The sequence below is a fragment of the Chanodichthys erythropterus genome, chromosome 16 (genome assembly GCF_024489055.1).
Source record: "Chanodichthys erythropterus isolate Z2021 chromosome 16, ASM2448905v1, whole genome shotgun sequence".
Lineage (NCBI taxonomy): Eukaryota > Metazoa > Chordata > Actinopteri > Cypriniformes > Xenocyprididae > Chanodichthys > Chanodichthys erythropterus.
Window position 1 is genome coordinate 793,793 of NC_090236.1, and position 13,276 is coordinate 807,068.

General features: G+C 39.6%; 1 protein-coding gene across 8 annotated transcripts; it reads left to right on the top strand.

Moving 5' to 3' along the window:
* Positions 1–13: 13 nt before the first annotated feature.
* Positions 14–5,844, top strand: LOC137002493 (zinc finger protein 160-like). 8 transcript variants are annotated; one of them, XR_010891873.1, is made up of 6 exons: positions 14–34; positions 285–329; positions 622–777; positions 1,655–3,588; positions 4,558–4,650; positions 4,861–5,844. XR_010891873.1 is itself a non-coding variant. In XM_067362189.1 (2 exons), exons 1-2 carry the CDS (start codon positions 690–692, stop codon positions 3,433–3,435), a joined length of 1,869 nt encoding a protein of 622 aa, XP_067218290.1. In that variant the 5' UTR covers positions 23–689; the 3' UTR covers positions 3,436–4,548. The 8 variants fall into 8 exon arrangements, 1 of the variants encoding a protein (XP_067218290.1); XR_010891875.1 differs by having other exon boundaries at positions 23–777; positions 4,861–4,948; positions 5,613–5,844; XR_010891872.1 differs by having other exon boundaries at positions 23–329.
* Positions 5,845–13,276: the final 7,432 nt, after the last annotated feature.

The following is a 13,276-nucleotide window of genomic DNA, read 5'->3' on the forward strand; positions in this document are numbered from 1 at the left end:
TGTCTATGGTTCCGAGAGTGGTTGTGCGTCAAGGGTCGGTCGATAATTTACACCTAAACAACGTTAACAATCATTTAATTGGATAAAATCCTCTATTTTTATTGTAATGAATTGGATATATTTCTTTCATTTGTAGATTTACATTCATATAACTTGACCACATGTATACATTATTTGCGTTTAATTGTATATAATGTATATATTTTATTAGTATTTGTCTAGTTTTATTTTAGACTGTTTAAACTGTCTTTTATTTTGCCACTCCGTACCGCTGACATCATAAGGTCTGCGCCGCGACTTCTCCGGTTGGTTTTTTTGACTGAAGAAAGGTTTGACATAAGCCCTTCAGTATTTAAGGTGTATAAAATGGTTCATAAGTGTTTTAAAGTTGTTTTTAACAAATTTGTTTCAACAACATGTTAATATTACTGAGAGCATTTTGCGTTGGAAATTTTGAACCTGTAGCCATAAATGGCTTTGTCTTAAACTGATAGTTGGCTCTCGTAAATATCGCCAAATTATTATGATTTATTTTTCTGTGCAAAACGCATCGACACATGAGGAACGGAGTGATTGACTTGACTGTTTTCTCTATTAATTATTCCCACTTAAACGTAACAGAAAAGTTTCCAGGCAAGCAGGATCTCCAGATTAAAGGCTGAGATCTTGCTTGACATACTGCTGGAAAGATGGAGTTTATTAAAGTGGAGATTATGGACATGAATGATCCAGAACCTTGCAGAGTGAAAGATGAAGAAGATACTGAAGAACAAAGAGGTTGGTGTCTGTTCTTGATTCCTGATTAAGTACATTTGTTGCATTTATGCATGTAGGAGATGCTTTTATCCAAAGCGATTTATGTGGCATTCAATGTACAGAAAGTAATGCAAGAAATAAAGCTTCTGAAAATTCATCAGACTTGAATTTTATAAAAGAGGTAAAATAACAAACCAATAAAACACATTATGATTCTGGCAGAGTATCATAACACTGTATATCATTCCAACATTTTATATCAGTAGTAATCGAGCAGATTTCATATTGTTAAATTGATATTTTATTAAAGGGATAGGTCACCCAAAAATGAAAATTATCCCATGATTTACTCACCAAGTATTCCACATGGTTCCAGGGGTATAAAGGCCTTCTAAAGCGAATGATGGGTATTTGTAAGAAAAATATCCATATTTAAACTATAATAACCAGCTTCCGACAAACATTCATACTCAAGACAACTTACAGTGGAAATGTAACCCCTCACGCAATGTATGACGTAGAATGTAGGAGTAGGTGAGAGTAGAAGTCTCTCACAGTTCAATCAAATAGGGTTGGACAACAAACTCAAGCTCCTCTACTCTTATATTGAAATCCTCCAATATTTCTATTTTAAAAAATTCTCATTTTAGACTTCTAATTCGTGACTGGTGTTTTGCTTTGCTCTAACTGCGCTTCCTTGTTTGTCAATACGTCTTACGTCAGAGGTTAGGCTTCTGCCGTAAGTCGACTTGCGTACAGATGTTTGTAGCTGGTTATTATATTAAAAATCCCTTTAACTTTGAGCACACTAAAGATCACATAACTTAAGTTGGACTTTACTTTAGTGTTTCTTCTTGTTTCACCTGTCTTGAACTGATTTTTAATATGTTAATTTTAGACCACATGGAAGTGAAAAAGGAAAGTCAAGAACCGAGTGACACCGAGGAGAACCACTACTTTGAGAAATCTGAGGATTTTATAGTTGGAGAAAAATCTATTAGTTCCTCGCTAACTGAAAATAATTTCTCACATACAACAGAAGCCAAAAATTCTTTCTCCTGCCCTCAGTGTGAGAAGGCATTCACACATAAAGGAAACCTTAGAGATCACATAAAAATTCACATTGGAGAGAAGCCTTATACATGCCATCTATGTGGGAAGAGTTTTATTCACAAAGGTCACCTTAATGATCACATAAGAATTCACACTGGAGAGAAGCCTTACGCATGCCATCTGTGTGGCAAGAGCTTTACATGTAAGGGAAGCCTTAATGGTCACATGAGAATTCACACTGGAGAGAGGCCTTTCACATGCCACCTGTGTGGAAAGAGTTTTACATGTAAAGGCACTCTTACATGTCATGTAAGAGTTCATACTGGAGAGAAGCCTTTCACATGCCCTCAGTGTGAAAAGAGTTTCTCACATAAAGGAAGCCTTAAGTGTCACATGAGAATTCACATCGAAGAGGGCCCTTTCACATGCCATCAGTGTGGAAAGAGTTTCACCCAAAAAGAATACCTTAAGAATCATATACGAATTCACACTGGAGGGAAGCCTTTCACATGCCATCTGTGTGGAAAAGGTTTAACATGTAAAGGAAGCCTCAGATGTCACATGAGAATTCACACTGGAGAGAAGCCTTTCACGTGCCTTCACTGTGGAAAGAGTTTCACAAATAAAGGAAACCTAAAGATTCATGCAAGAATTCACACCGAAGAGAGCCCTTTAACTTGCCTTCAGTGTGGAAAGTGTTTCACACATAAAGAAAACCTTAAGTGTCACATGAGAATCCACACTGGTGAGAAGCCTTTTACGTGCCATCAGTGTGGAAAGAGCTTTGCTCGTAAAGTAATCCTTCAGAATCACATAAAAACTCACTCTGGAGAAAAGCCTTACACATGCCATCAGTGTGGAAAGAGTTTCACAGATAAAGGATACATAAAGCGTCACATGAGAAGTCACACTGGAGAGAAGCCTTTCATATGCCCTCAGTGTGGAAAGAGTTTCACACATAAAGGAAACCTTAAAATTCATATAAGAATTCACACTGGAGAGAAGCCTTCCAAGTGTCCTCAGTGTGGAAAGAGTTTCACACACAAAGGACAGCTTAAAGATCACATGAGAATTCACACCGGAGAGAAGCCTTACACATGCCCTCAGTGTGGAAAGAGTTTCAAATGTAAAGGACACCTTAAGACGCACATAAGAACTCACACCGGAGAGAAGCCATTCACATGCCATGAGTGTGGGAAGAGCTTCACAGTTCAAAGAAGCCTACACATGCACATGAAATATCATTCTGGAGAGAAATTACATGAGTGTTCTGAGTGTGGCAAGAGGTTTGCAGAGAGCAACACTTTCAAAACGCATTTGCTCATTCATTCTGAAGAAAGACCATTTAGTTGCGATCAGTGTGGCAAAAAGTTTATTTTGGCAGCACGCTTAAAGGCACATCTGAAACTTCATACAGATGAGAGACCCTATTTGTGTTCTTTGTGTGGAGAGAGTTTTAAGCTGATCGGCAGTTTAAAATCACACCAGAAAATACATGCCAGTGAGAAATCTCATGTGTGCTCTGAGTGTGGTAAAGCTTTTACCAGAGAAAGCTACTTGAAACGGCATCAACGCACCCACACTGGAGAAACCCCCGGGAAGGGTTCATTGCTTCAAGAACCCTAAAAATATGAGTGCAAACTGCAGAGAAGCCCACTGCCATTTATATGGGAGGACTGTCAACACAGCCCTGTGATGGACTGGCCTTCAGTCCAAGACCCATCCCTGTGACCCTAGGACAAGGGGTTTGTAAAATGGACGGATTTTCACCACAGAAATGTATCTACTGGCTCTTAAAATTTTTTTTAAAAATCATTGTCCAGAGTAGTCACAGAGAGCAAAATTTGTCTTCGTTAATTATTAAATAGTGTGACATTCAGATGTAGCCAAAAGTAGAATTTCTTCCTAAAGGGTGATTTTTATCTAAGAGGGTTAAACGACCTAATGGTGATGTTTGTGCTCTTCCAAAAAAGAAAAATATAAGGGAAGTAAAAAAAAAATCATTGTGATTTTGACCTATGATAAATATTTAACATTCCATATTGTCGCTGCATCAATAAAGTATAAGAACAAAAAACAGTCACATTGAACGACACTCTTTCATGTTCAAAAGAACAAAACCTGGCAAGCAATGCCCAAATTTATCCCCGTTCTGTATATAAATCCAATTAAAACCCAGTTCTCTTTGTATTCACATAGCCATATCTAAAATGAATAGTCTAAAGCAGTGGTTCCCAAACGTTTTACTCCCTGAAGCATTTACCATTCTTCTGCGTACCCCCTCTCTTCCAATTAGACTGCAGTCAGACCGTTTCCATTAAGGGACAATATTTTTCCACAGGATTTTCCTGTGCATTTTTTTGCCTTTATAAATACCTTTATAAAATAAATTATTTTAAAATGATAAATGCTCAATAGAGAAATATGCAATGATGGTAAAAATGAAGTGATACTTTTAAATAATAAACCGCCAATACGGGGTGGTAAGTTACTGTTTTCATGAGTAAGTCATTGAATCATTCAATAGAGTGGTGGAACAATGACACATTTTGTAGGACAAAACCCGGAAGCGAGTTAGCATTTTAGCACTTCCGGTTCCGTCGTCCCAAAGTCAATGGGTTTTTAGTTAAATGGCTGAAATGAGGTCTGTGGTTAACACAAGCTCAAGATACTTTCATGTTTTATTCTGTGACAAAAAATACATCAGTATTAACCTACCTGTGACTTTTTTTTTTTTTTTTTTTTTAGCTGTTACATGTCTTTAAAATGATGGTTGCTAACAAGTGGCTAAATCAGACTGCAGAAGCTGTTGGCAACATTAAACATCATCACGCCGAACAGGTAAACTCAGTCCGCTTTTACAGCCTTGTTATGCTTATATCTGCGCTCTTACAAACTATTCTAATTCAAACTTTCAAGAAAAATGTATTTAGATAAAGACTGAAAGCATTGTTTGAAGCTTAGTGTTGGTGAAGTTGAAATTGTGTGCCTGTGGTGTAGTTCACTTATAGCCTACCTTTTAACTTTTTTGCTTCTGGCGACTGTGTTTAGGCTTCAAAATTCACAAAAGTTGTGTTCATCTGTGAAAATTGTGTTGATCTGTGAAAATGATCTTCGTCTGTGAAAATGATCAAAACATGTAAGTACCAAACTTTTGTTGATCACAGAGCTTATTTTTTGCGAAAATAAGGGAACCAGCGTGATGCCAGCTGCCAATTCGCCTACAATATGATGTCATAGTTCCACCACTCTATAACGAAGCAAGTCACTGTATTTATGAATGAGTCATTGAATCATTGACTTTCATGATTCATTCAAAGTTGCAGATTTGTTCACAAAACACCGCTGTACGTTGCAGTTTTGCTGTGGCTTTCATTGAAATTCTTTTGTTGCAAAATAGAGCAAACAATGCTGACAATACTGTGTTTAAAATGTACATCACTTAATATTATCCTTTTGTTTGTTGAAATGTTTTATAAAATCAATGTCACATTTGCAATTGTTTATATTTGGGGAAAATTAATAACTGTGTTTTTGTATTTAAGAGAGTTTGAGTCTTAAATTGATCTTAAATTGATTGCACAATCTTTGTTCTTCATGCTAGTAAGTGCTAAAACCTCACTTTTACAAAGGTACAATGTCGAGAATGGCCGTAATGTAGCTTTATTTACTAAGGCACTACACTCTGCACGCAACCTGTCATATGCACGCTGCTTGTGTGTATGCAGTCAGTTTTGACTGCAAAAAATAATAATAAAAAAAAAGGTAATTTGATTGGATATCATGTATTTGACCTTTTACAGCATTTTGCCTGTTTGAAATACATCCTTGGTTTCAAATGAATGGGAAAACTCAGCATTTCGTTCATGTACTCCTTCGTCTCATGTACCCCCAGGGATACCCCAGTTTGGGAACCACTGATCTAAAGGCAGGCTGAAGTTATTTATTCCCTTCTTTGTAAATATTTTTGTATTGCATGTCTTACTCCTTGTCTCTTGTACATCTGTATAATTGCTGAATGACAATAAAGTTAATCTTGACTTATATCATTGGCATTCTATACCTTGTTTACATTAATTAGTACATTATAATTTCACATATTTTGTCAGCTGTCTGGATAGTAGATCATTTCATTCAATACTTGATATTAAGTGATTTATTTACTGCATTATACATTTACTTTTATGTAGATTTTAATATTGTGTTCATCAGAAAGAAGAAAGTCATATACACCTAGGATGGCTTGAGGGTGAGTAAAGCTTGGGCTAATTTTCATTTGAAATTGAACTAATCCTTTAACACATGAGTTCTCTAAAAATGCTTTAACACAGTGGTTCTCTACCTTTTTTTTGGCCAGCACCCCCTACCCATTATCTAGGTCCCTATCTCTCCCTATCCCATTATCTAGGTAGTCTAATTGTCTTTCCTTAAATATTAATGCTGATAATTACCTTGTGTTTATTATAATTAGGCCTGTTGTAATTTTGGTGAGAATATTTCAACTTTCAACTACTTAAAAAAAAAAAAAAAAAATAAGTAGAAAGATGGAAAACATATGCTCTATGACAAAATACACTGCTCAAAAAAATTAAAGTAACACTTTGAAAACACATCAGATCTCAATATGAAAAAAATATAATGCTGGATATCTATACTGATATGGACTGTGTAATGTGTTAGGAACGAAAGGATGCCACATCATATGATGGAAATGAACATGATCAGCTTACAAGCTTACAACTGTTTCAAGGATTTCAGGCAGTTACAGGCAGCATAAAGTTCTCGATGGCTTCTCCAGACCCTTTCACATCTGTCACATGTGCTCAGGGTGAACCTGCTCTCATCTGTGAAAAGCACAGGGCACCAGTAGCGGACCTGCCAATTCTGGTGTTCAATAGCAAATGCCAATTGAGTTCCACAGTGCTGGGCAGTGAGCACAGGGCCCTCTAGAGGACGTTGGACCCTCAAGCCACCCTCATTAAAGTCCCTGTAAAGTCATTTTAAAGTATGTGTTTTGAGCATATCACACCACAGAAAAATGTGTTATTAACCACCCAGCCAAATTTGAATGATTAAAAAAATCTGCAAGTAAATGAAATAAGTTATCAAAATCTCGAAAAAATAGGCAGCGCTCTCTGCTCTCAAACGCTAAGGGCGTGTCCGCTGTCGGCGCTGAAACCACACCCACTCGCGAGAGCTGCCGTCTCAACTTACTTGTCTAATGAGTCAAACATACTGATGCATATAAACAAAAGAATCACGTTCGAGGGTTGCACATTTTAGTAGAGTTACTGTGGACTACCTACTAATTATAATATACGCAAACTCGGTAACTTACACTCATTGGTGGGCACGTAGCCTACTGCCGGACTGTTGTCGAGTCGACAAATGACGGTGCCGCGAGACGGGAGGAAATAAGAAGACCGAGCTGTACTGTATATTATAACAACCATGTTATATGCATTTGCATGACGAAGGCATTACTAGCTAAATGTGCAAAGGGCTGTATGAGCGTAATGAAACACTCGATACCATAGGCTCGAGACACAGCGAGTGAACCACTGTAGAGGCGGCGCCACGCTCTGTGCGTCATCGACAGTTATATACTGTTAGGGGCGGGGCTATGCTCGGGGGACGATGTGCGTCATTAGACCCCCGTTTTAGCTCCGCCCAAAAAATCCTGAGCAGAGACTTGGTGAAAAACTGTTTAACGCTCTAACTTCACAATTAAGCATTACTCAATTCACACTCTTTGTAATGTGTTTTAGCAATACATTTGTAACATTTATAAAGTGTTTAGAAAGAATTCTCAGAATTGACTTTACAGGGACTTTAAGTCTGATTTCTGATTGTTTGGTAAGAGACATTCACACAGTGGCCTGCTGGAAGTCATTTTGTAGGGCTCTGGCAGTGCTCATCCTGTTCCTCCTTGCACAAAGGAGCAGATTCTGGTCCTGCTGATGGGTTAAGGACCTTCTACGGCCCTGTCCAACTCTCCTAGAGTAACTGCCTGTATCCTGGAATCTCCTCCTTGCTCTTGAGACTGTGCTGGGAGAAACAACAAGCCTTCTGGTAATGGCACGTATTGATGTGCCATCCTGGAGAAGTTGGACTGCCTGTGCATCCTCTGTAGGGTCCAGGTATCGCCTCATGCTACCAGTAGTGACACTGATGCAAAACTAGTGAAAAACAGTCAGAAAAGATGAGTAGGGAAAAAAATGGCTGTGTCCGAAAACTGGAAAATGCTGCCTTCCGAGGACACATTTCAAGGTAGTAAGGCATCAAGGCACGTTCGAATCCAATGTTAGCTTCACTTCCTCTCTCATGAGATACCTTCCTCAGATCGATTTTTGAAGGGAGCATAGATGTATCCTTAGCTGCCTTTGATATCCCACAATGCTGTGCTTTCCATTCTGTGACAGTTGAGCTAGAAAAATAAATATGGCGTCCGAAAGTTGCGGTTGCTGCTCAGTTTGTGTATAAATGTACGATTTTGCTCAACATATTTCAATTTTGATATCATTTCTATCGAGAAATTACTACTGTAGTAATTAAATATGTGTTTAGTTCTCACCAAAGCTTGCGCTTTATTGCTGTAGATCATTAAACTGTTACGCTGCCTCAGAAGTCTGTCCGAAATCAATTTCGTGAGGTGCCTTCATGCACAAATGCTGCCGTACAAGTTATTCTCTTAGCGAGGCAGCAAGACAGCTACCTAGGTTTTTGGACGCAGCCAAAGTCAGTTGCCTTCACCTGTAAAATCATTTCTGTTTTGGGGGTCGTCTCATTGTTGCCCATCTAGTGCACCTGTTGTTCATTTCATTAACACCAAAGCAGTTGAAACTGATTAACAACACCTTCTGCTACTTAACTGATCAGATCAATATCCCAGGAGTTTAACTGACTTGATGCTATTCTCTGATTTAAAAATGTTCCTTTAATTTTTATGAGCAGTGTATTTACCATTTTAGTGCTGTCCTGATTTACATCATTGAGTGCATTCCATTTCAAATCTTGCTTTTTTGGATGTGTTGGTGTTCTGAATTTTAGAAGCTGATAAATGTGCCAGCTGTACCCCCGGATAAAATACAATCTGTTCCCTTTTGCCTACTCAAATTTTAGTCCCCTAATATCAAAACTGGTCTTTTTGGTTGAAGTGTCCAGTTGTTAGACTGGTCCCCCGTATAATATTTTTTTAAAATAAAGTCTGTGTAAAGCAATATTAAAATATATGTTCTGAGTTTGTCACACCACAGAAAAATTATGTATTAACAACCCAGCCAAATTGGAATGATTAAAAAAAAAACCAAGTAAATGAAAAAAAATAAGCTAATGAGTCAAACATACTGATGCATATCAAAAAAGAATCATGTTAGAGGGTTGCAAAATTTAGTAGAGTTACCTACAAATTATAACATAAGCACACAAGGCAACATACTCATTGGTGGGCATGTACTGCCCACTGTGGCACCAGATGTCGGTGCCACAAGACAGGGGCATGAAGGCCGGTGGGGAGAAAGTTGGTCTGGCCCCATATCCTCAGTTGTCGGCAGAATGGGAGGATGGGAGGATGAAGGCTGAGGCCCCCTTCAGATAGTCGGTTCAGCTCCATTCACCAAAAACAGTGGATTATCTATGAATCCCAGTTGTCTGATGAAAGTTTGTAAAACTCTGGTGTAAAATTATCACTGCAGATGTGGATGTTGGTGGTGATTGTCAGCTCTCCATCAAGATGGCCGTTCACGAAATTAATACACCTCTTCTTCTTATCATTTTTAGGAAATTTAAATAAGGAGACCGAGCTGTATTGTATATTATCGTAACCAGGTAATATGCATTTGCGTGGCGAAAGCATAGTAGCTAGCAAAATGTAGGCAATAAAGGTAATGACAGTAACTCACGATTGAGCTGGCGAGCCACTAATGCTTATACACTGTAGTTATTATTGTGTTAAGGGCAGTTCCATGCTCTGTGGCTTCAGTGCGTCATCAAGCCACCACTGTCTTCAGGATCCCCTACTCTTTTCTCCCACGTGGTTCCCCATCTTTTTCCTCCCCTTCCCTTTTTGCTCCCCACCCCTATCACTCCCACTGTCACCCCCAGTTGTCCTGCTGTAATGCCGGCAATGTCAACTTCATCTTCGCAGCCGACACTGATTCAGAAAACATTACTTTATTAATAAACAATTAAAATGTCTCCTTGCTGTTTTTGTCACATTCATAATTATTACTTTTACCGTTTTTTTATGGCAAGCTTTATGCGTGCGCTTGAGTGCCTTTATATATTACATAAACGCTCATTATTAGTTTATTCTCTCCAGTATTTAAGAAATTAAATTAATATAAATGTGATTAGTCAACTAATGGCTTAAATGAATAACTACTAGTCGACTAGAACATCTTATTTCCCATATTTTCGATCCAGCATGTCACAAAGGGTATTCTGGGTATGTCTGTGAGCAAGGGTATTCGCTTGCTCACAGACACACACACACACAGAGCATCGTTAATTATTATCAGTTTAAAATTATATTTGTGTATGACTAACCGCAGCACACACCAGAGAAAAAAACTTTGCAGGTCCTATGGCTAAGAGAGAGCCTACTCAGATGAAAACCGCTTCAGTAAGCTCAATTATAGTAACGCTGCATTTTTTTTTGCCAGTAACGGTAACGGCGTTGTAACGGGAGAAAAAGTAATTTGCTTGATTAAAAAAAATTGAAAATACTGAAAAATTATTCCCGTTATTCCCATCACTGAATGCCGGATTCACTTCTAACCTCCTCCACCTACCCCTCTTCATCCTGCTCCTGGACCGTCTCTTGTGCTATGTTCACACTGGCAGTCCAAATCCGATTATTTGTGTACAACACCTATGCTGTGTTATCAGCTTTCCAGAGATATGAGAGAATGGAAGATGTAGACACTAATGGAAGATGTAGACACGAATCTCCAGTCACCATGCCTGTCATCACAGCACACTACATCTCCCATAATTCTTTCTGGCTACCACCTGAGCACACTCCACAATCACCACACCTGTCTGCCATCATCCTCATCAGCTCCTTTACATGAAAGCCAGCACCACAGTCACATTACTTGGTCTCATCTATCACTACGGCGCTACACTTACCTGAGTTTTACCTGTGTTTGTGCCTGTTGCCAGTCAGTCATCCGTCTGTCTTTCTCAGTCTTAATCTTTGGCTATTCAGATCTACACTGCTCCTATAAAATGAGAGTGACTTTATTACCATTGAAGCTAAGTACTGATCAGAACTTGACTGCTGTGACTTACCTGTGTCCTACAGTTGACAGTTGACCTTTCGCCTGCTAATAAACACTCTGAACTGTTACCATGGTGTTCTCCTCTTCTGTTGCTGACAAAAGACCAGACCAAATCAAAAGATGGACTCCGCAGGAGTTTTTCTGGAACCTGAGGATTTCCTCTGCACAATATTTCAAGATAGCAAGAAGATAGAGGAGTGCATGAAGGAATTTATTGAATACTGTTACCTGACGACGTGGAATGATTGTATCCTTATCCGCTGCTTTAAAGATGGATTAGATGACAATGTCTGCCAACTATTGTCAGAGATAGATGGATGTGTGACATTTGAGCAATTTTTGGACCTCGTTCTGTGGCGGTGTGTATATGCTATACAGTTGGACCATCTCAAGACTAGAGAGAAACCATCACAAGTTCCCTTGTCTCTGCCTGCTCTGATTCCACCATAAAGACAGTTCCTGTCAAAGAACCACCCTTTCATCTAGACAGGTCAGCCAAACAAAGCTGGGAGAGATCAGCTCCAGGGAGTATTCGGCTGTCTTCTAAAGTGGAGTATTTTTTCATCATGTTTGTCCATAAGGCGAGAAGTTCATGAACAGCAATTCTAAGTCAGCCCATCAGTCCATGAGTCTACTCCATTTCTAGATTCTGTTCCTGTCAATGCCCTGTAGAATTTCAGCCCAGAAATCCACTCAGAAGCCCATTCCTGCCTCAGTACTCCATCAAATACCCACTCAATCCACAGAGCTCAACTTAGAATCGTCCTCCTGGTTGAACATAACCCTAACCCCAGCACAAAGGAAGAGGCTAAGTAAGAAGAAATCAACCTTTCAACATTCTTCTGTAGTTCCTTAGCCACTTGTCGCTTCAGAGTGCTCATTCCTGAGAGAGAACGTTCTGAGTGTGTTACAAGGAGTGATTTTATGGAGTATGCTCCTGAGATACTAGAGCCTGCTCCAGAGAAGGCAATTTGAAGGACCTGCTCCAAGATTCAGCCCAGAGTCCGCTCCTGCATTCACCCCCTGAGTCCGCTTCAGTGTTGGCTCCAGCTACTGACCACAGTCCAGTGTCAGCTCCAGCACCTGATCAAAGTCCAGTGTTGGCTCCAGCCCCTGAGTTCGCTCCAGTGTTGGCTCCAACCCCTGACCACAGTTCAGTGATGGCTCCAGCCCCTGGCCACATGCCTGGAACTCTCGCCTCAGAGTTCAGTAATGCACCCACTCCAGCCCCAGACTGCATCAAAGTCTGCTCAAGCCCCTGCGTCTTCACTAGAGTCTGCCCCAGAGCTCAGCCCAGTGCCCGCTCTCGCCGTGGAGCTCAGCTCAGTGCCCACTCTACCACCAAAGACTTCATCCAACATGGCTGCCATGTCAGAATATTCAGCAAAAATTGCCACTAAGTCTCCTGATGTCACAGCTATTGTGCCAGAACTTGTCTACTTTTCTACTCAAGCACAGGCACGGAGGCCAATCTATGTCACTTCATCACGGACGCAGAAGCTGATTTAATCTCCTGTGTTCCCAAGTCAAGTCATCTTCATTTATATAGTGCCTTTTACAGTACAGATTGTTTCAAAGCAGCTTCACAGTGATAATAGGAAAATTAATGGACAGAGTTTCTGACTTTACAGCAGCTCTAGGAAAATGTTATTATCAAGCCTAAGTATGTTTTTGATTGAATCACTTCAGTTGTAAAAGTTGTTAATTATTAACTTAGGGGCCAATTAAATTACACCTTTTTAACTGAAAATGGAAGACTTTTAATGGGTTCTTGCAGTTCATTTACGTGTTTAGTCTATAGGTATGCGCGCTTGAATGTGTATATGCACAGACTCTTGGTTAACTGCCAAATTCCCTCAACGTGGCCTCGGTGTAGTCGGGGCCATATGCACGTATACTCCGTATATTTACTTTTTGCCCAGGGCTGTTTGCGTATTACGACTTCTAAGGATCAGTATTTGAGTATACCCACTAGTATTTTTTGCTTCGAAAGTCCATAATCTACTGTTATGTTAGCTTCCCCTTTATCTGTGTGTCCAATGCTGTTATGTAAACTCGCGATTCTTTGTTGTAATTGATGCATTAGCACTTCTATCTTTCTACCTTTTCATCGACTAAAAAATCAGGCTTGACTGTGCGGGTTTGCGCTGCAGTGAGAGAACTCCACTCAAAGCCGCTCTGTG

Excerpts from the sequence above, each read along its gene's own strand:
- LOC137002493 (XM_067362189.1), top strand. The coding sequence starts at position 690 with ATGGAGTTTATTAAAGTGGAGATTATGGACATGAATGATCCAGAACCT. Across the intron at positions 778-1,654 it reads AGATACTGAAGAACAAAGAG|ACCACATGGAAGTGAAAAAG; the intron begins GTTGGTGTCTGT and ends TGTTAATTTTAG.